The 22097-nt window shown below is 48.9% G+C and overlaps 1 protein-coding gene across 3 annotated transcripts; it reads left to right on the forward strand.

The window, feature by feature from the left end:
• Positions 1 to 263: 263 nt before the first annotated feature.
• On the forward strand, positions 264 to 14483 carry LOC105569678 (protein disabled). Of its 3 annotated transcripts, XM_012026327.1 has the most exons (8): positions 264 to 577; positions 3840 to 4054; positions 4136 to 4279; positions 6811 to 6963; positions 7427 to 7675; positions 7918 to 8166; positions 8247 to 8623; positions 8705 to 14483. In XM_012026327.1, exons 1-8 carry the CDS (start codon positions 541 to 543, stop codon positions 12558 to 12560), a joined length of 5280 nt encoding a protein of 1759 aa, XP_011881717.1. In that variant the 5' UTR covers positions 264 to 540; the 3' UTR covers positions 12561 to 14483. The 3 variants fall into 3 exon arrangements, with proteins under 3 accessions (XP_011881717.1, XP_011881716.1, XP_011881718.1); XM_012026326.1 differs by having other exon boundaries at positions 8247 to 14483; XM_012026328.1 differs by lacking the exon at positions 7427 to 7675 and having other exon boundaries at positions 8247 to 14483.
• Positions 14484 to 22097: the final 7614 nt, after the last annotated feature.

Here is a 22097-nt window from a genome sequence, read left to right on the forward strand (position 1 = left end):
CGCGAGCACGCGTGACACACGCACTCCCGCCCGTCCCTCGGCCGCTCTCGCGTTCTCTCGGCGCGGAGGGTGAGACGCCGGCCGGGGGGAATGGTGCGGGGGGGGGACGGTAGGGGCGTGTGGAGGAGAGAGGGAGAGAGCGCGAGGGAGGGGGAGGGGGAGGGGGAGGGGGAGGGGGAGAGAGGGGGAGAGAGGGGGGGAGGGAGGGGGGGGGCGCGGGCGAGAGAGGGGGGAGAGAGTGGCCAGGGGGTGCGCGGGCACAGAGGGGACAGGAGGAAGGAGAGAGACGGAGGGAGAGAGCGACGTGCTACGACATGTGTCCGTGCTGAAGTATCGTGTATCCCCGACCCGTGTGCCGACGTACGAGGGTGCGCCTTGAGGCAAGGGTGACCGGCTCTCCGCGCGGGAGAGGGGGCACGGGTGAGAGACGGACGGGGAGAAGGATAGAGGGAAAAATTGTCGTCGTCCCCTTCGTGCCGTTCCTTCTTCGGGGGCTCTCTCTCTCTCGCGCGCGCCGCCGTCGTCTACGCGGGACCACCGATGCAGACCTTACGGAAAAAAAACAGTCCGTGCAAGTGTGAGTAAGAGGGAGATTTTCCCGACCCGGCGGCCTCCCCATGTGCGTGCGCGCGTTCCTCTCCCGTTCACCGCCGCGTTTCATAAGTCGCCCCGCGACTCCGGGGCAGTTTTCCGCGTCTTCGCCGTCGTCCCCGTTGGCGAGTCCGACGGGTGCCTCCAGCGGCCACCCCGTAGATCCGTTAGGGGTAGTTAGGGGCGCCCCGCGTAATATGGCCTCCTCGTGCTACCCGTGGGTGCTCGCGGAGAACCGGGCAGGCGATCCCGCGCGATCGGTCGAGCGGACGACGTCTCGAGGGACGCGAAGGCGCCGCGGGAGACGAAATCGCGCTAATTCCCCGACGTCTCTCGCGAGGAACCGGAAGTAACCCTTTCGGCTCCTCGCGCGTTTACCGACCGATAGGCGACCCGGCGCTATCGCGCCCGCCGCATGACAGATGTCGACGGCTGTACCGCGCTCGAGATTACTACTGAACCTTTTTACAGAAGGCAGCGCGAAAACGCGCTTATCCCTTTATTCGATTAAGCGCTAATTGGCGGCAATTAAAATCGTAAAAGAATGCCGCGGGGAACGGGGGGGGCGATCTCGTTATGGAAATAAGTTGAAAAATATTCCGTGCGAGCCTCGCGTCGTACACACCGCGAGTGCTACAACATCGACGCGTGGCTCCCTTATTATGTATTTAAAGCTGGGCGGTCGATAGTTTTCGAATTACGCTCGCGGAATGTAAAGGAGGCGTCGACTGGAAGGTGAAAATGGCAAATTTTCGCTAAACGAACGGCGAGGCCGCGAGCAAATGCACCTCGTACAGACAGACAGTTTCCCCCGATGAGTCCACGTGAGACGGTAATTTGTCAGCCCTCCTTAATCGCGGCTGATTTTCCGATGTTACGTAAGCTGGTCCCAATTCTTTCTTCAACACTCGCGATCTTCCCCCAGAGTACGCTACATAATACAGGGAGTCCGTAAATAAACGGGTCAAGTTTGAGCGAGAGACCCGTTCGATCCGAGCTCTTTTTTTTGCGAAAATGTCAAGAGTGGCATCGTCGCGATATAAATATTTTCACGACGATACGCCAAGGTTTCCGATACCAGAGTATTCGTCGTTGTGATCGTCGCGCGTCTTATCGCAGGCCGGATACCGCGGAATGTATCGACGGCACTTCAGGGACCGATAGAGATCGGAGGAGATCCGATAGGATTTCGAAGGCGTTCGGGGTTTTATTCAACTCTGATGGGTGGCAGCGTCCTCTCGGGAAAAATACGAGAGGGACGGGGTCCCAGGGATCTTGTAAAAATTCTCCCGCGATAACGAATTTACGGTTGGACGTTCGCGCCGATTTTCCCTTCGTCCGGCCCCTGCACCTTATCGCGCGTCTCATCTCGCGGGCCGCAATAATAATTATCGTTGGGTCGGAGGCGCGGGATACACGCAGAGCGCATCTGGCGCGGGAAGCGAGGAGGGTGGGAAGGAGCTTGTATGAAAAGTTGGATTGGTACCGGACGTATACGCTCTTCGAGTGCCGACAGTTGGCGTTCTCCACTCGAAGCCCACGAGTGCCTTCGAACAAACGCTACGGCAGCCTCCGGTCATTAAAATCGCAGGGGCAGCGAGAAGCCCGCTGAGAGAAAGAGAGAGAGAGAGAGAGTCGCGTTACCTTTCTTTCTTTTTTTGCGCTCTTTCTGTATTAATTAGATTTTTTATTCGTCGCGTGCCCTTGTTTGCACACACCTTCGGCGGTAGAGTCAACTATTTCGCGCGGCAAAGCTAACGCAATTGTCCTCGGACAATGACGCGTAGTCACTTACGCGCTGATATTTGCGCAATTCGGAGCTGCACGAATTAGTTGCACTCCGTTATAACTTGAGCTGTACACAATCACACTTTTGCCGATTGCACCGATGCCACGAAGTTATAACGCTTTGTTCCAAACATTTATCCCCGGCGTTAGTCCGTTTGCGAAATGCTATCGGATACTTCGACGGGGATAATATTGGCACTTCCGCTTTTCCCCGAAACGGACGTAACAAATCGCACGTATCACCGTCGCGGCCCGCGAATAGAAATATCGACCCAATTATCGGCTTCCGAGCCATTAATTTTAACGCCGGTCCTCACCGGCGGGAGGGAGGGGGGCGAGGGAGATCGTTCTCGACGGGGCACTCGAGTTCTCTCGCTTTACAGTCCTGCCGGTCAAATTGGTTGTACGACCGATCGATGTCGGTTTAATGCGTTCGGACCTATCGCCGCCGGGATCGCTTCTCGAGACCCCCCCTGCGGCACCAAATACGATAATTCGATCCGCCGGGCGCCGGGCGAGTCTCCTTCACGCGAGACTGAACGGGGCCCGCACGTCGCGGCGTTACAATGAGTTCTACCCCGTACTTTCCCTCTCTTTCTACTTGGGCTCTCGCATTTTTCGCGTTACTTCCGCGACGGTTCACCATGCGGAATGGAATCGCAAACTGTCCGCGGTGAACGACCCTAAATTCATTGCCCGATGAATCTCCGCAGATAATTCTACATTGGATTTTTTTATCTTCAAATTACTCCGCGATGACTTGATTCTCTTAAGCCAACGGCACGCGATACTATTTTCTTCCTACTGGATTGTTTACGGGAGCCAATCAGGATTTAGCCTTAGGTCACGTGATCTAAAACTCTGTATTCTTATTGGTTCTTGTAAGCAACCCAGTAGGAAAAATAGTAGCGTGTGAGGCTATTTTAACGAAGAACCCTCAGAAGTATGTTATTCTAAGAAAAAAAATCTTTTACGTAGAATAAATTTGTCTTGGTAGACTAAACTGAAGACAAATCAACTGATTTGTTCAAAAATCCCCGCTGCAATTTTAATAAAAATGAATACCTTCCACACTAATTGTTTTATAAATCTTTCAATTACTCTAAAATAGTTGTATCTTGATTCTGTTGCAATGCGGTACAAAAATTTTATTTTTTGATGAAAAAAAAATCTTTTTGTGTAGAACAAATTAATCTCAGCAAACGAAACTGAAGACGGCTGATTTGTTTAAAAATCCGCGCTGCAATTTTAATTATCTATCCGGCGTGTATGAGAGAAAAGAGGAGAGTTGATTGCAACCGAAATGGATCCATTCGCTCTAAATGAATTATTAATCGCGAAGAATTGTCCGAGATTTTTTTCATTCGTTTTCTCCAATTAATTGCCCGTTATTTCTCTCAATCGAGAAAAGATTAACGGGGAGCGGTAAAGCGATTCTGCGTATTTTTGTTTTATTCCAGTCAAGAATGACCCAACCCGCTTTCTTGGGGAGGGCGTGTCGTTCAAGGCGAAGCTGATCGGTATTCTAGAGGTGTCGGAAGCGCGCGGTGACCGGATGTGCCAGGCGGCCTTGGCTGACCTGAAGATGGCGATTCGCGCCGCCGGCGAGCACAAGCAACGAATCGCCGTTCAGGTCAGCATAGACGGGCTCCGTTTGAGGGACGAGAAGACGGGGGTGAGTTGGCGAAATTATTCACGCAGCCGGACATCGCCCGATCGATTTATCCTATAATTCATGATCGCAATTCCTTCGCAGGACTGTCTGTACCATCATCCGGTGCACAAGATATCATTTATCGCCCAAGATATGAGCGACTCGAGGGCCTTCGGTTATATCTTCGGGTCACCGGATACCGGACATCGATTCTTCGGCATTAAGACTGATAAGGCGGCGAGTCAGGTGAGTCTTCCTTCCATTCTCGCTTCGCTCCGAACGTCCCGCGGAAAAGAAAATAGAATTTCCCTCCAAGTTCCCGACGAGTTCTCGCAACTCTCCGCCGAGAAACACGGGCGAATTAGAGACCCCGTAATCAGAGACTGGCCATAAGAGTTGGTCAAATTCCTGCGAGTGAGATAGCCTACGTTTCTCTCTCACTCGCAGGAATTTGGCGAACTCTTATGGACCAGTCGCTACGATCGTAGAAGAGTGAGATAGCCTATGTTTCTCTTTCACTCGCAGGAATTTGACGAACTCTTATGGCCAGTCTCTGATTACAGGGTCTCTAGGGGGAATCTGATCGGGGTGCGCAAGGCGCGATCGGACGAGGGGGGGGGGGGGGGCGAGTCGAATTGATTTCGCAGCTCGAGAGTTATCGGGGGCACGCACGAGCGATTGCGATTTCGCGTTCCTGCGTCGCCGCCAAACGCGGTTAAAGTGTGTCAATTATCGGGAACGAGTAGCCGGCCGCTACTCGTAGCGAGGAGGGACCACGGGATGGCCGTAGGAGAGCAGGGACAGCCTAGAATGATATTTGCCCGATCCGAGAAGCAATATCGACCCCCGGGCGACCGTAATCCCGGATGCGTATGTAAATAATTGCATTATACGGCTCCGCCGTTCGCGACTCGCCCTCCGTTCCTCCGATCCGTTCCTCGCCGCGGGAGATTGTTGCCGGATTATCCACGGCTCGCTTCGTGCGCCGTTCAAAGGGATCGGCGGGGCAACTTCTTGATATTCAAATCCGCCGGTATATCCCACTTTTGTGCTCGAGCACCGCGCGAGCAAACGCCCCTTTGAGCGCTTCCTCCTTCCGCGTCGAGGAAGATCGAGAGTCACGCGCAATTGGTACATTGTTCTTAATTGTCATCGATTAGAAGCGGAACAGCCGTAAAAAATGTTATCCCAGGGAAAATTTCATTCTAACGATGAATTTTGTGACGAATACATTAGACGAGCAACGGCGCGCGAATACTTTGGCGTAGCCTTGTTAATTTGATTGCGTCACTTAATTGCAAACGAGGTCTCTCAAATGTGTTAGGAAAATGCGCTGACAATTATTCGAATCGCTGCTCGATGTTACGCGCTTGTTCTCACTCGGTTCCGAGGAAAATAGACCCGCGACAGTTCCGCCGAGCACCATTGTTCGCGCGACGCGTCGCGGTCGCGAGTAATTTTCCGCGGGACGAATATTAGACGCAACAGCGGCAAAGAGAAGTTCACGGCGCCTAATCGGCCGCGTTAAATCGAGGAATATTCAACTCTGCCGCGGAGCGCCGAGACTTTCGCTCTCGATCGCCTCGCGCCCGGCACAATTGCCGGGGCCCTCAACTCGCGCAATTCAATAGCGGCGATTATCGTCGCGAAAATGAAATCAGCCCGGGAAGAGCTCCGCGCGACAGGTGGCAAATTAATTCAACAACCTTACGCCTTCATTCAATTTCCAAGTTTAATTTCTGCGCTCGCCTCCTGTAAACGGCTCTGGGCGGTAATCCTCACCCGTATATTCGGCGGCGGTCGTGTTTGACGCGCCGCTGGAGGTTTTAACCGACATGGAATCGCGGCAAACAGAGGGTTGTCGAAGCCGATGGCACGGGGACCGAGGAGGGAAGGGTGAGGAGCCAAACGAACGAGCGATCGAAGAAAGGTTTCGGAAATTACGGTCACCGGGCGTGGGTAGCGCTCCCTGTTTCCTCGATATTTTTCATTCGCGAAGAAAAGGAAATTAATTCGGATCTGTCGGGAGCTCTTGGGGCGTCAAATTGGTCTCGAATTAAAATGAAAGAAAGAATATCCTTTTTTTCTCGCGGCCCAAGGGGCCACCGGGTGCGTGTCGAAAGCGCGAAAATAAAACTGAAACGGATGAAAAATTTCATTCACGCGAGATCTCGCTGTTAGGCTTCACGGGGGGAGGACGATTTCTTCAGAAGTTAAATCGACAGATATCTTTGAGTACTCTGGGGAAAAAAGGCAGCAACCCGTTTTGGGGTCCAATTAGTAATCGAATTATTTGGATTGTTCATAATTCTACTCTGCGAAAAATTTTGACCGTTTTGTTTTTATAGTTAAGCAACTTAACATTTCGGTTAGTGCCTCTTAAGTGAAAATTATCTTTGCGTTACTGAATATCGACGGAACTAATTGAGGGAAGTAATTAGTATTAATTTAAAATCTTGGATATAGATAGAATAGCTAATTGCGATTCTTAGTTACGCGGGGTAAAGTTCGCAAATAATTCGATTACTAATTGTGGGCCAAAATGAGTTGCTGTCTTCTTTTCCCCAGAGTACTCTCTAAATTTTTATGCAGTGAAATCTCACTTTTCTGGAGTGAGATGGCGATGCCATGATTCAACTGAAAACACGCGAGAAATTTTAGAGAGCATTAAGAATTGCTGAAATACATCCGACTTCGAAAACGTAAACGAGTTTACGTCCGCGGCGAAAGTTCGGCGTACCGCACAAGTGGTACAAAGAGAATATTTTGTTTAACAGGTGGTGATAGCGATGCGGGACTTGTTCCAAGTAGTGTTCGAGCTGAAGAAGAAGGAAATCGAACTGGCGAAACAGCACATAGAGCAGAATGCCATTAATGCGATTAAATTCCACACCGGCGGTATTTTCGTTGAGTCGGCACCCGACACCAAGGTGAGTTCCAATCCCACGAAATAATTGCTGCCGTCAAGATATGTCGGCTAAATTGTTCTCTCAAACGAGTCTTCTTGTTCGTGTTTTTAATTGCTTCTTCATTTTCCTCATAGTGTGTCTATCATTATTCACATATCCGTTTATTTCAATATTGTCTAAAGTCAGCTAACGCGTAACTCTTCATCGACTTCTAAATAGATCTGATTAGAAAAAGATCAATGATTCACTTTAAGAGCAAATTTTCCCAACGTTACTTTCCCCTAATCACACTTAATCAATGTTTGCCGCTGTTTGTATTATCATCATCATACTATAAAGATTTAGAAAGAGAAGTAAAGAATGTGTCGAACGAGAAAGTACGAGTTAATCGACGTTGGTGGAGAGTCGACTCTAAGAGAAACAGTACTGATAATAGTAAGACATAATTATCAGAGGTCAGACGCGTTACGATAATTTGTCGCAGGGCGCAGCGGGCACCGAGTCGTCGTTTCATCGAATTCGCACAACTAACTGCGAGGTCGACAAAACCGCCGATCGCAAGAACGAGACACAGAGCGGTGTGATTGCGGATTTGCTAGATCTGCAGTTCGAACTGAATTCGCTGCAACAGGGCATTCATCAGATGGACAAAATTACGCCGGAAAATCCCGTACCGTCTACCGACGATCTATTCGAGACCGATCCGTTCGGTGATTCTTTCGCGAACATGAAGGTGCGATTGGTATTGCGACTTTGCGAGTATCTTCTTCATTTAATGCGCTAGAAATGCAACTGCAATCATTATAATCGTTGCAATCTTAACATCGGTGTGAGCGGAGAAACTTCTTTTCGCAATTCAATATATCCAAAGTATGACTTGCAGACGTAATCATTACAATCATGATATTCATAATGAAGAAGCGAACCTTCTCAGTAATATTACGTTCATGTTTGATTTTCCTGTACCTGTTGCAGCTGCAGGACACAGTTCGTCCGATTCTGCCACCGCCACCCTCCTCGACAAAGAGGGGACATTTAGAGCGACAGCATACTGTACCAGCACCGCCCGCATCGACCACTTCCAGTCCGGCGACGACGTTAGTTAGTAAAACACCACCACCACAAAGTACGATTCATTGGTTTGACAAGGAGACCGAGGATCTCTTCAACGACGAGATAGCGAGTCTGAGTAACAGTTCGGCGGCGAAGAAGGACCAGGAAGACGTGAGTATCGATTTACGTCATCTACGCTCTACTTTCTTAGCAAGCACGTTTCTGAAATTTCACTTTGTATCGCACCATAGAGCTCGGCGGAGACCACACCTCGCAATACTCAGACAAAGAGTCCGCAGATTGACGTGTTCACGGAGCTGGATCCCCTGGGGACCGGTCTGATCAAGCCTTACGTGGACAAGAAAGATTTCTTCCAGCACTTGAAAAACCCACCGAAAAAAGTCCTCAAGGATCTGGTGTCCACGAGTTCCAGCGATAGCTTCCCGACGAACTTCAACATCACGACCAGCTCAGAGTGCGTGGAGTCGACGAAAACGCAGACCGAGTTGTCGTCGAGGGACAGCGAGGACAGCAACTTCGCCAACTTCGATCGATTCGACGAGAACGAGGCGAGCCAAACCACTCAGCAAAGAGTCGACTCGCCGCCGAGGAAAGAGACGGCCTCTCGGTCGATCCATCATCAGCCTCTCTCGGTGTCCTTGCCGCCGGAGGAGACGGTTAAAGGGACGAGTACCGCGTCGGGAGGAAGCTCGATCCTTCGCAGCATGGACAGAGACTCGACGGAGTCGAATCAGGGGCTGGTGAAACTACCGAGCCCGAAGAAGTATCTTCAATCAGTACGGAAGAAGGACTTCGACATCGACTTGCCGGCCGGAAAGGCGCAATCTGTGGAGGCCAACAAGCAGTTCCCGGTGGATTTCTCGGTGACGAACGAATCGCCGGCATCGCCACTGCGATCTTGCTCGTCGGACGCTAATTCGCGCCTTTCTAGCTCGAGCGCGGAATTGGATCTAGTGCCGGAACCGCCGCCCAGGGGCGCGGGAAGCATTCTCATCAACCCGCCGCCCTTACCGCCGAAGAAGCAGGGGGCTCGAGGGGGCGCGAGACCACCGCCCAGACCGCCGCACACGGAGGGCCATTTCCAGTACGACTTTCCACAGCGCGAGGCTTCGCCGTCACCTACCAAGATCGTCAGGGATAAAAATAAAAGCCCGCCGAGAGACACCAGGGGTCATCAGTTCGACGATAATTTCAGTCCGCCTCCGCAGATATCCGGCAGATCGGACTTTACGACGACCACTGCCTCCGCCTTCGAGGATTCTTTCAGCACGATGATATCATCCACGACGTCGTTGTCACCCGTGTCCTTTACCAGCAGCACCACCATCCCGGCCGCGGACTCCAAAAAGACGAAGCCGTCGCTCGACATCACGCTCAGTCAACTGACGTCGTCGTGGACCAATTTGGACGACTTGGCATCTAGCCTCGGCATAACCGTCCAGCAGTTGACAGGTCTGACTTTGACGCAGCTCACGCAATGTTTGGCGAGTCTGTCGACGAAGGAAACCGCCGTCAGCAACGTAGAGGAGACTATCGTTTCGCCAATAACAGCAGCATCGGCAACGATGAAAGAGCAAACGGTGCACAAATCGACGATCTCGTCGTTGGCGTCGTTGGCGTCAAAGCCGCTCGAGACGTCGCTCGAGGCGACGATCGAGTCGAGTTCGACCTCATTTGTGTGCTCGGAGACTTTCAAGACTAGTTACGAATCGGAAACGAAACAGGATTCTACATACGATAAATATGCAGTTTTTCGGGAATTGCTGGAGATGGAACAGATGGAACGAAGACAAGAGACAAGCGACGAAGCAATTGAGAAGGAAGAAGCGCTTGACAGAGAAGCTCCCGACGAAACAACGATTCCGCCGGAAGTGCAGACCAGCGAGGGTACTTCGAATTCTCTAGCTTCGTTGGTGAATCTGACCGTCAAGCTACCGGTCAAGCATGAAAATTTGTTGACAGACGAATCCGCCGCGATGCTGGACGAAACGATGACTAGCTCTCTCGCGGATTTAACGATGGAGAAGAAAAAGTCGGTGGAAGTCGAGGACAAAGAGGTCGAGAGGGAAAGCGACGTGATGGCAGATGCGGATGTCACATCCGACTCGTCCACGGTCCAGCAGACGGAGATAGACATCGAGGACGACACGGAGAAGACGCAGACTATCATGGACGCGGAGGAGAGGGCGGAGAACTCCGAGAGAGGAAGCGACGCCAATGGCACCTCGTCCGACAAGGTTGGCTCTGACATTCTCAACGATGAGACGAACGACTCGTCCGTGGCCGACAGATCCTCGACGGAGGTGAAATCTTCGATCTCGACGTCCAGCGACAGATACGCTGCTCTGCGGGAGATAATCGGCGAGCCGGAGCCGGTGCCGATTAGGAGGGACGACGAGGAGACGGTGAGCTCCGCCCGTGCGTCGCCGGTGGTGCAATCTCAGCAACAGATTCAGCAATCGAGAAGTCTGGCTGAGGTGGAATTGCTGAATCTGTTCTCCGACAACTTGCCGCCACCGTCGAGCCCGAATATCTCGGCTAAGAAGGTCTCGGAGGATCTGAAGGCCGTGGCGATGGACATCTTCGAGGAGATCAAGATGCTGAACACCGGCATGCACCGCGACAAGGAGACCAAGCCACTAGCCTCGTCCTCGGGCTTTGAGGATATGTTCTGCCCGTTCGCGGAGACGGCGCGATCGGACAAGGATGACAGCAAGGAGGACAGCAATTGGGCCAAGTTCGACACGGGTATCTTCGGCTCGTCCGACAGATCTTCGTGCGAGGGGCAGCGATCGATAGGCGGCACTTCGCCGTGGTCGCCGGACGGCAAAGATTTCCACAGGGAGATTCCGTTCAAGGGAAGCGGCGGTTATCGACACTCGGGCGACAGCGACAACGAATGGAAGGACGAGGAGGAGAGCGAGGAGAGCAACGGCAGGATACGAGGGGACGGCAGATACTGGTCCGGCACTCGGCATCCGCGATTCGATGCGCCTGGCTTCGAGGACAGGTCGTATTACGAGGATGCTGACAAGCGGGACCGCAGCAGCTTCCGCGACAGGATGGGCAGGAAGTCGCGCGGCGTACCGTGGGCCAAGAGTGGCGGCGCTCATCGGCCACGCGACCCGTCGCCCTGGCACGAGGAGGGCCAGTGGGAAGACGAGGGTCCGCGGCGGTACCCGCATCGGAAAGCGCAGCCCTACAAGGACGAGGAGGAGCAGTACGAGACGCACTGGAAGTGTCGGTCGAAGCCACCGCCGCCGCAGCGGTGTAACTGGAGCCACGACGTTCACGGTTCGTACTACGACGACGAGCGTAAACGGAAGCTGATGCTGTGGAACGAAGAAGACCGCTTTGGCAGCAGCCAGGAGAGCATGGGCTACGACGAGGAGGACCGGTGGAGCAGAAGACGGTACGAGAGAAGACGATGGGAGGAAGATAACAGATTCTGGGGTAGAAGAGGGCCGCCGGACGCCGATTATTCCATGAGAGAGGCGTATTACTATTATCGCGACAGCAGGGACAGACCTCACGACTATCCGTCCTGGGACGAGGAGTACGGCCCGGAGCGTCCGGGCGACGACTCGCCCAGATACAATCCGGCGGGTAGGAAGAGACACTGGCCGAAGAGACCCAACAGCGCCAACGACGGACGTAACGATATGGTGTACGCGGATCCGCGCAAATTCGGCGCCTCCAGATCCGAGTGTAGCGACAACGATTCCGATCCGTACCTGCGACCATCCCAGCGGTCCAGGAGCCGCGAGAGCTACTGGGGCAGCGATCAAGAGTACGACAGCTGGGTGGAGCGGCCGTACTGGTCCGAGGGTCCCGACTCCAAGAGCGAGACGATGCATCGTAAACGAATAGCCAGGCACAAGACTCGGCAGGTGCAAAAGACGCAGAGTCCGTTCGAGGATGATTTTGCGCAGAGCGTCGAGCATATGGAAGCGTCCGGGTCGAGCGGCGCGGCAGAACCGCTCGCGCCGCTGGATGCGCGCGTGCGACCGGACACGGCTGATCAGAAGCGAGAACCGCCGCTCGCGAGTCCCTCGTCCGGTGTCAGAGGCCTCAAGGATCATCCCAGGCGGGACATTCCCATCCGGGAGTACAGCAAACGGTCGAGCTACTTCGAGGACGATCTCACGCCCACGGCGAGCGCGTCCAGCGACGCGTCCGACCGACAGAGGTTGTCGTCCGAGCTCAAGGCCACGCCGGAGGAACTGCCGTGCGACGCCAAAGATCCGCAGCAGCCCATCGACGGCTTCGTCTCCGAGGATAGCGGCCGCGATTCATTCTTCAACGGCGACCTGAGGTTCGACGACGACGCCTTCGTCTTCAAGTCCGAGCTGGACGACAATGTGCCGGATCATCGCGCCACTACGTTGCCGCTCAAGAATTCCAGGCAGGGAAAGTACGGGCCGGGGAACAACAATAACAATAACAAGACGGCCAGGGGCGACCAGTACATACGGAAGTCGGAGTCGGTGAATATCTTCGCGAGGGAGAGCGACCCGTTCGACGGAGACGATTTCTTCAATTGATCCGTCGAACGATCGACGACAGTAAGAGTCGCGAGAACCCCGCGCTAAATTCGGTGACACTGATGTGGACTAGATAATTGGAACTTGAACAAGAAAAAAGAGGGAAAGAGAGAAGAGAGAGAAGGAGAACAAAGGGACGGTTTTCATTGCACACTCGGAAAACGTCGGCGGATCGTGAAAAACGGTGGAATCCGCGCATACAACGATACTTGGTTCTCCTCTAGTCGGCTGTAGCAAATTTTAACGTAGCCAAATTGAAGAAAGAGCTTTGAAAGAGCTTGAATCTCGAACATATCCGAAAAAATTGTTGTCCATAGCGATTTTTTTGCTGAGCTTCTCTCGTGAATTTCACGAAATTCTTTCCAAAATCTGTTCTTGTCCACTTGGCAGAGTGCAATTCTTCGTTACGCGACTAACAGATTTTCTTGTATCTTATCTTACTCATTAATTTACAACGTGCCATACTTTCCGACAGATTTGGTTCGTCGCAATCAAACAGATTGACTCGTTTCGAAACAGAGGCTGAAATGCGCTTATCCGAAAATTAACGACTCTATGTTTTATTTGGAAATTTCGATAAAGGAATTTCAAGGCACAATAATTCCACAAGAAGCTAGTCACTATCCTAACGAATTTGTATATACCTAATATTGATGTGTTAGAATCGATTTGCCGAGAGAGATAAAGAGAAAGATCAGCGTAATTTAATACATTTATGTACCGAATAATTGTTGAACATCGTTTTACGTATTTATTTGTATACTCAATTTATTTGCCATACCGCAAGTATTTGTGCATACGCTGTTTAACTCAATTTGTTTTAAGAGGAACGACTCTAGTCACGTGTGCGTAACCGTTGCATCTGGGAGCTTCGAGAGAGGAGAAACCGATAGCGCGCGTTTTGGGAAGTAATCAAAATGGTTTTTATACATTTTTAACTAGCACGAATCAATTACTTTGCATTAGGCGTTCGTACATCGTCGACGACGACGATCCTTCTGCAAGCTCCCCTCCGATTTGCCATTCGGTTACGCTGCTGATAAATTGCTCTCATGTGTGAGAAATACGAAGGGTGGTAGAATTATATTTACACAGACGAGATTATTGCCTTATGTTCGTCGTACCTTTAATATTTTAGTGTGTGCGAAACTGGCTCGAGTATGAAACGTTCGCGCATTGTTTGATGCGTATAAAGTCGGATTGCGAAAAGTTTCTTTGAAAAATACAAACCGGACCATTTCGCTCTCTAATTTCTCGACGTTATCAATTATTTTGTTGTAAGTAAGAAATAAATATAGTATTGAGAGGGAATAATGTAATTTTCCAAGTTACACAATCCAAGCTTAACAGTCAACGTTAAATATTTCTAGGGGGGTGACTTGTGAAAAATTGCAGACAGTATCGTCCAGCACGTAATATTTCTTTCCTATTTAACACAGAAGATTATTCCCAATGGCTTAAAATATTCTCGAAGCTGTTTATGGGAAAAATTTTCATGGAGGCGAGGCAAACTGTAAAAGGAACGATAAACGAGAATTTTTTACTTCGAGCTAAAAATAATGTGCGCCGCTACGTTTCTTTTCTGTCCAATTCGATCTTACGTACAAGGTGCACAGTCTATCAAGATTTACCGCAAATTCTCTGCTAATATACTCGCATGATTTATGTTGGAGAGTACTCCTACGCTACCACCGTATTACAACGATCACGCCGACATTTTACACACTGTATGTACTTATGTAATAATAGTAGTAAATTATTTATCACTCGTTTAATGGTTACTCGACACTGTATTGCGAGTATGCGTCAGAAATGATAACGACAATACCGCTTCAATGGCAATTCGATTCCTTATCCCCCCCTCCTCTTTAAAAGATTTGTTAATACGGCTGATGATCAATTATACATAATCATGCAAATTTATCTCGCTGTTTTTACATACTGTTTTACATACGACTTCTTAAGGGATCTGTGTAGATACGACTTTACGCAAGATTGCGGCGATAGGAAGAAATCAGGCAACTGTACAAATTAAAAAAGAATATATATGTGTATCGGTGATGCATATCTTCAGCACTCTGGGCGATTAATACAATTTAAAGATTTCAACGTACGGCACTTTTTCTCGAAAATTGTGATCTTTAAAAAATTATGATGTACCCTCAATAGTTCAGTTTCAAATATTTCTTTTTCCGCTTTTAGACTACGTAGTAAAAAAATTATTATTTTGCGAGCTTAAATTATATTAGTTTCGCTACGTTAAACTAGAAAACGTATGAAAATAATTTTATTTAAGAAAAATCCAAAGATTTGAGTTTTACAAAGCAACTCTGTTTTAGCAAGAAATGAATAAGATCGGATGTGCACGATGACTATTTCCGCGAGACAAGTTGAGAGCATGCTTTTTTCTAATTTTCGCTAAATATCCAGCAAAGACGAATTAAACTTTTGCCAAAAAATGCCTATTTCGTGTAATTTTGACATGAATATCTCATGAACACTAAGAAGACAAAACAAGTAAGTATATAATTGGGATTTTAATTTTTACGTATAAAGTTGCATTCTCTTTTAATCTTATGATTTTGTTTTTTATTTTATTAGAGAAAACTCGGCAAGAATAATGCTTTTTGTAACACTACGCTGAGAAAACTATCCGATTAAATATAATCGGATAATCCAATTACATAATAACAAACGGATATATCCAATTAAATTATATATCCAATGAAAAATATGATCGGTTTTTCAATCAAATTTCATCGGAAAGCGTAATCGGAAAAATTAATCATTGGAAACACTATTTAATTGGTTTATCCGATAGAAAATTTTCTCAGTGTATTAGTTAAAATTAATCTGTAACAAATCAACCTAGTCGTACTGAATATTACATCAGCAATTAAAATACCATATATATAAAGAATTCTTTGACGAAAAAAGAAAAATTATCACAAAGTAGAAGTAAATTTCGGAACAGCAGTACATGCTGAGAGAGCCACGAGCCTCAATGTGTGCATTGCACGTGCATACTATCATGTGCTTTCGCGTCCTATCGTCATTGTCTTGTCACTCTCGAATCTCCAGTTAAAAAAATATATATAAAAAAGGAGTCTCAACAATTCCGAGCCCTCGTCGTATTTCGAAATTCTTTAGTATACACATCCTATCCTTACGGGATCCTCGAGCAAGGGCTCTTCTTCGCATTTGACAAAAACAAAGTGACAAATAGGCGCCGAGCGGCGTCGGGGGTGGCGTCGCCGTCGCCGTCGTCATCGACGTGGCTCAGGCCGTATAATCGGTACGCCGCGTCCCTCGGCCTCGCGTGTGCACGCCACCCCGTTCCTTGATTTCGGCCGCGCACAATGCACAATAAAAGAGCATTAGGATCGCCGGCTTTGTCGGGAGAGAGAGGAGCGGCTGCACGACTTCTCTCGTAACAATGGCGCGGCCTCCACTCGGCCGCGGTGCTCGAAACACCTGGCAAACAAGGAAACAATGCGCCGCACGAGCCGCACTTCGACGGGATTTCGCGCATTTGGGGGTGCGCGCACGCTAACAAATTATCGCCCCTTCCCTCCGCCCTCTGCCCCATCTCCGCCACCCCCGCGGCTCACCCCCGCTCCCACCCGGCTCTACCGTGTCTTTCTCGCGCTCTCCACCTTCTTTCCGCCCTCGCTCGGTGCTCCATCGCGAGTTTCGGAATTGCGAATCGCGGGCGCGAAAATTTTTCGAGCTCTCCACGGCCGTGGGGGGAGGGGAGAAAAAAAATCGCGTCTTCAAAACACACACCAGACAAATGCTGGACAGATTGATCCGATTTCGAAACAGCAAAAAGAAAATTGAGTTTGCCAACAAGTTTTTAACACGTTTAATTTTATGAACCGACAATACTTTCTCTTAATACTGAAATTCGTAGGTTTATAAATACATGATAGAGTATCTGGCTTTCTCAATAATCTGACGTGGAAAAATATAATTAAAGATATATTTGAAACCAGCTTAAATTCAGCACAAAAAAAGCCGCAGGGTATTTGCATAGAACAATTCGCCGGTAGTAAAAAAAACAAGGATCAGACCACTCTGTCTTTGCGTGGAAGGTGATGCACGAGGGAGCGGAAAGCTGCAGAAGAGGACGGAGTGTAAAGAAGAGAAAATCAACCCGCATGTGCTCGTGCACGCACTCGAAAACGAAAAGTACTTTCGGGCATGCGGAGGTGGGAACTATAAAATGCACCGAGCGGCTGCGATGGTGCGCGCCCTTCTCGGTCAAATGCAACTCTGAAAAGCCACGAGAAATGTTTGTAATTGGGATCGTTGGCCCGTCGTGCTCTCTGAGCACTACGCGTTTTGAGAGAGAAAGAGAGTGCGCTCCCTTTTTGCTCGAGTGCGCTTTTGCGATACGCGCTGGCGTTTTATTTTGTTAGAGCGTCGCACATTCGGCGGATTAGGTAGCTCATAACGTAAGATATTACATAATTTTTTTTCAGTAAAAAAATTACATGTAGCTGTAAGTAATTATTGAGTCATAGTTGAATAATGGAAAAAAAGGTACGAAGGCAGAAAGAGATTATTGCATAATAAAAAAACGGATATATCGGATTAAATTGTGTATCCGATGAAAAATGTCATCGGGTTTTCAATCAAATTTCATCGGTAACTGCGTTTTATCGAATATATCCATAATTTAATCGGGACAATTAACCACCGGTGACACTATTTAATTGGTTTATCCGATTATATTTAATCGGACATTTTTCTCAGTGTGTAGGGGTTCTTCTTGTAACCCTAAGGGGAAGCAATAAATCATATATGATAACTTTTCACATATAATTGTTAACGCAAAAGATTAATAAAGCGTCAGTGTAGACTTGGATTTGATGGGACTGTTATGAATTTTCGTTATTTTTGTGTATCATAATACTGTAACAGCCTTATCTTTAGGATTGTTCATGCCGCTGGTTGCAGTAACAAAGTGTTCCTACAGAAGAGCGAATCATCGATAATTCACCCATTAAGTATTTCCCACTTAACGACGACATCGTTAGCGTCGGACGCGCCAATGTGTGTCCATCAATATTTCATAAGTCTCGAGTAAAAGCGGCGAGTGTTTACCGCGTCCTAAGCAACTAAGCGAATCCTCGATCTCGTTCGCCGGTTAGCCGTAAGTGTGCTCCCCGCCGGCAAATTTGCATTGAATTGAATTTCAGATTCGGTCGCGCGGCTTCACCGCAATCGGCCCGCCGTCGAGGGCCACCCTCCGAGCCCCCCGCCGTGTCTTTCTTCAATCTGCGCGAAATCAAATGAGACAATATACAGGGTGAACCACGTAATTTAACCACGCCGATTACTCGCCATCGTTGATGCGATAGTCCAAATCCATATTTGTCTCTCGTTATTGCTCTTCGTAATCTCGAATAGTTCGCTTCGGAATGCCCCGTAGAATGATTTCCAATAGATATTTTTCGACAATCGTCCATTTTTTCTATCTATCGATTTTCGAAATCAAATTGAGCCTTTACGATGAATAACCGATTTATCTGACTGTTTTTCGACAGCTGATATTCACTCAAATACCAAGTATTCACAACGTATCGTACGAACGAGGGACTCAAAATCGCGATAAGAAGAATCTTCAATTTACCATCCCCGAACCGCATAGGTAAATGGCCCTTCCTGCTCGATGCGAGAGGGCGCGAAGGGGAGGGCGGCGGAGGACATCTCAGTATCGGTGGCGAAAATGGCAGACGCGGCAAGGGACGGGACGCAGAAAAGGACGAGACGGAGGCTCTCGAGCGCGGAAGGGGTGTGAGACTCCCGACGAAGCGGGAAAACGGCGTCTTGAAAAAGGTGCAAAGCCGACAGTATTCTTTGTAGCGGGGATATATTCCGCCCTGTGCCGCCAAGACCTCTTCGCACTTCTTTACCTTTCCCACCCTCCGCTCCTGCGACGCTCTCGGCTTTCTTGCGCAGCGCCTTCTTCATCCCCGCGACTACCACCCCTTCCTTCCTCACCCGTCGTTGCTGCTGCTGCTGCTGCTGCTACTACTACTACTACTACTTCTACTACTACTACTACTACTACTCGACTCAGCTGCCACCAATCCAACTACCACCGCCGTCACGAGGATCGGCTAGTAGTAGCAGCGACTCACTTCTCCGCCCAATGCTGGCTCCCTCACCCGACTAGAGGCTCTCTTTCGGCACGGGATATTTACCAACATCCAAGATGGCGGGGCATAATCTCGCCGGCTTTTCGCGGGGAGGGCCACGGCGACGAGGACGAGTCATCCACATAGCGGTCTTTCTCCGCCAGTAAACACTCACTCACCCACCCTGTCGCTCCCTTGCCGCGTTTCTCTCGCGATTCTTACCAACTTCGTCCTCGTCTTCTTCTTCTTCCTCGTACTTCGTCCTCTTTGAGCTCTTTGTGAGCTTTGTGCCGCACACCGCGCACTTTTGTCACCGCAAAAGCGGCTGCGCTTCTATTTTTCAACGTCGACTGCTCTCCCGCGAGATTGAGGATTTTAGGTCGTGCTGTGTAGACGTCGAAATGCGTCGGCGGTTCCTTAATCCGCGAATCTCTTTGCACGTGTGTCGCGAAATTTTTCGACAATTTTTTTCTGACGCGTATTCAGGATTATTTAGTTTTTAGAAAACGGTGTAACGTAAGTTATTATTCGTTTCAGAGCAGTGTTTTTTATAATATGATTGTAGTAATCATACGTTTGATTAAAACTTCGGTATATAGAAATTTAATTAAATAAATATATTATTGTATATTCATATCCCTGCTTCATACATCGTAATTTATCAAACTCATTGCCAAGTTACAAATGTCTATAAAAAAAATATCTGCTTGAAAAACTACATCTGTGTCCGAGTGTCAATTACGAATTTTACGTAAAACGTTCGATCTTTATAAAAAGAAAGTCGGCCGAATAGAAATTCGAGCCCGAATCCAGCGCGAATTCGCTTTGCTACACGTAGTTCCGTAGCCGCGAGTATAAAGTCGACAACCCGATCGCGGTTAGCCTTGGAATTTCCAGAAGATTTGGTCCGAGGAAACTAACGGCGGTGGAAACGGGGACGGGGGGGGCTGAGAGGGGGGAGAGGCAAGAGGGAAGAAATCAGGAGGTAAATACGAGCGGCGAGAGTCCAGGGTAAGAAGCAATCGAATCGAATGGTGGAACTCACGGAATCCGCAATCCGCCGCGGAGTGAATGGCGAACCCCCGAAGAGTTCTATGGAGCGGGGGTGCGTCCCACCCCGCGCGCGGGCGCGCGCGTTTTCCTTTCCTCTGCCCCGGTCGTTCTCGTCGGTGTTGAGATTAAGGTGCGGAAATCGCTGAATCGGCACGGGAGACCAAAAGGCACGGAACTTTTCAACACCTCTTCTCGCGATATTCCCCGACGCGAGAAAAAACCAGGGGAGAAACGCGCGAAAATATTTTTATTGAATCGCTACGTTAACGGGGGACTTGGCTTTTTTCTTGTGCAGCAGAATGCAATTGTTTGCTTCCGACGATATCAGTAAACGATTGTACTGTTGTGCGGTTGTACCATTTTACAATTTTCGTAATAGTTAACGAGTTATTAAGTATTGAAAATCGCTGTCTTAGCCCGGCCTACCGCCCAATTCAAGCTCGCGGGACGGCCGCATCTCACCGCGAGCTTGAATTGGGCGGTAGGCCGGGCTAAGACAGCGATTTTCAATACTTAATAACTCGTTAACTATTGCGAAAATTGCAAAATGGTAGAGGACTTTTCGACTCAATCCGATTCGCTCTATCCGTAAATAAGAGGTGAAGGTGGGTATTGCGTAACACCCCGTATATGGAAACAGGCACGCGTGCACGACAATGTAGGACGCAAGACGCCGAATAATAATCATTATTACTAATTACAGCGTCTCGCGCGTCGCGAGATTTCGGAGGCACAATGCGCGGCATTAACATTAGCGCGAACGGATATTGAAATCCGGCGCGAAGAGCGCTGCAACAAAGAAGCGGAAGCGGCGGGGGAAATGGCAGTTGGCGAAGAGTTTCGCCCGCTCGTACGTGGAGTAAGTGCAATAATACCAGATTATTTGCACCGCAAAGCCATGCGTACGGGTAAACACAATATTCGCTCTCGGCTCGGCTCGGCTCTGTGAACCGATAGTGCGCCCAGGTAGACTCGCATCCGCATCTATATCGCGGTTCCGCCGCGTATACCCGTCTCTCTCGCACACCCCGGCTCTCTCTCCCTCGCGCCCGTACACCAGGCGTCATAAATGTCTCGACACATTCACCCCAAATCCAGACAGATTTTTCAAAAGATACCCGGGACACGCGATACCGTTCGCGTTGTCGTTGGAAGACTATTAGAAAATATTCGTGCGTTAGGAAATATTCCGTGCATTATCATCACCAGCTGATTTAAAGTTTACCAAGATAAAATTTCGTCCGCTTTAATGAATTAAGTGAATAAATTAAGATGAAATTCGGCTCGTTAAGTAAAGATTGAAGTTATTTTATCTGATAAAGGATATAACACCCCCTTTTTTCATTGAATTTGTTAAGGTACAAATTATATCTTAGATGTAGACATAATTTATATCTTATAAGATATATCGTGGGTTTTTTATTGGTAATAATTATTACATGTATTAATATATCTAGTGGATCTCTAGCGAATATTACGGCATTTATCAAACCTAGTGTACATATCCGTGTTTCTCGCGCACACCTCTCACTCCTAACAGCTTTTCTCTCCCTCCCTCTCCCCCCCCCCTCTCTCTCTCTCTCTCTCTCTCTCTCTCTCTCTATGTACCGCTCTGGCGTAATACAGATTCTATTTGAGCTGCCTCAGGGAAGTTAACTTGTGATGCGTGCAGCTCGTCTCGCTCTGTTGGCGATTCTACGGATCTAGTCGACGGTTGGTTGGTTGCAGCACTTGCACGATGAAAATGCGACGCGATAATGGCGCTTAGTTATTTCCTTAACCCCTGCACCGCGCTGCATCGGGTTACACAACCAATAAGATAAAAATGTGTCGCTATAAAAACGTAACGAGACCCTTGAAACAACGGACAAAACAGAAATTTTGGAAGGTCGAATTGAACTCTACGTCGGATTTCTGAATTAATCTAAACCAGGATTTTTTCTCACAAAGTCCCTTGTAGTACACCTTGATGCGACAAATAACTCCAAGTGTAAACTTTTAAATATTTCCCTACATATCGCGCCATTTGAAACGAAACGTCTATCTAAGTGATCCAGTAGAACAATGCGCGACAGGAAAGATCGGTATATTTTTAAGCCATTTGTTTGAAATTTCCGCTAAGCTACAAAGGGGATTAAGAGATTACAAAATTATAAAGATGATCGATGTACTCTCGCGACTTGCAGACGTGAATTAAATCAACTCTTGGTCCCACGTTTTTAAAGCGCCGGTTTTTTTTTTTTTTAAGAAAGGAAGGACGTCACGAAATTGGTGCCGAGAGAGCAATCGCGCGACGGAGGAGGTCGCGTCGCCGGCGACTGCTCGTAGATCAGTGGCT

The sequence above is a fragment of the Vollenhovia emeryi genome, unplaced genomic scaffold, assembly GCF_000949405.1.
Source record: "Vollenhovia emeryi isolate VEMERY1.0 unplaced genomic scaffold, V.emery_V1.0 DF939123.1, whole genome shotgun sequence".
In the NCBI taxonomy this organism is placed as follows: Eukaryota; Metazoa; Arthropoda; class Insecta; order Hymenoptera; family Formicidae; genus Vollenhovia; species Vollenhovia emeryi.

What these genes read in the sequence shown, in the direction of transcription:
- LOC105569678 (XM_012026326.1), top strand. Translation starts at nt 541, where the DNA reads ATGCAGACCTTACGGAAAAAAAACAGTCCGTGCAAGT. An exon ending in AAAAAACAGTCCGTGCAAGT is followed by an intron (nt 578 to 3,839) that starts GTGAGTAAGAGG and finishes GTTTTATTCCAG; the next exon opens with TCAAGAATGACCCAACCCGC. An exon ending in AGTCGGCACCCGACACCAAG is followed by an intron (nt 6,964 to 7,426) that starts GTGAGTTCCAAT and finishes AATTTGTCGCAG; the next exon opens with GGCGCAGCGGGCACCGAGTC.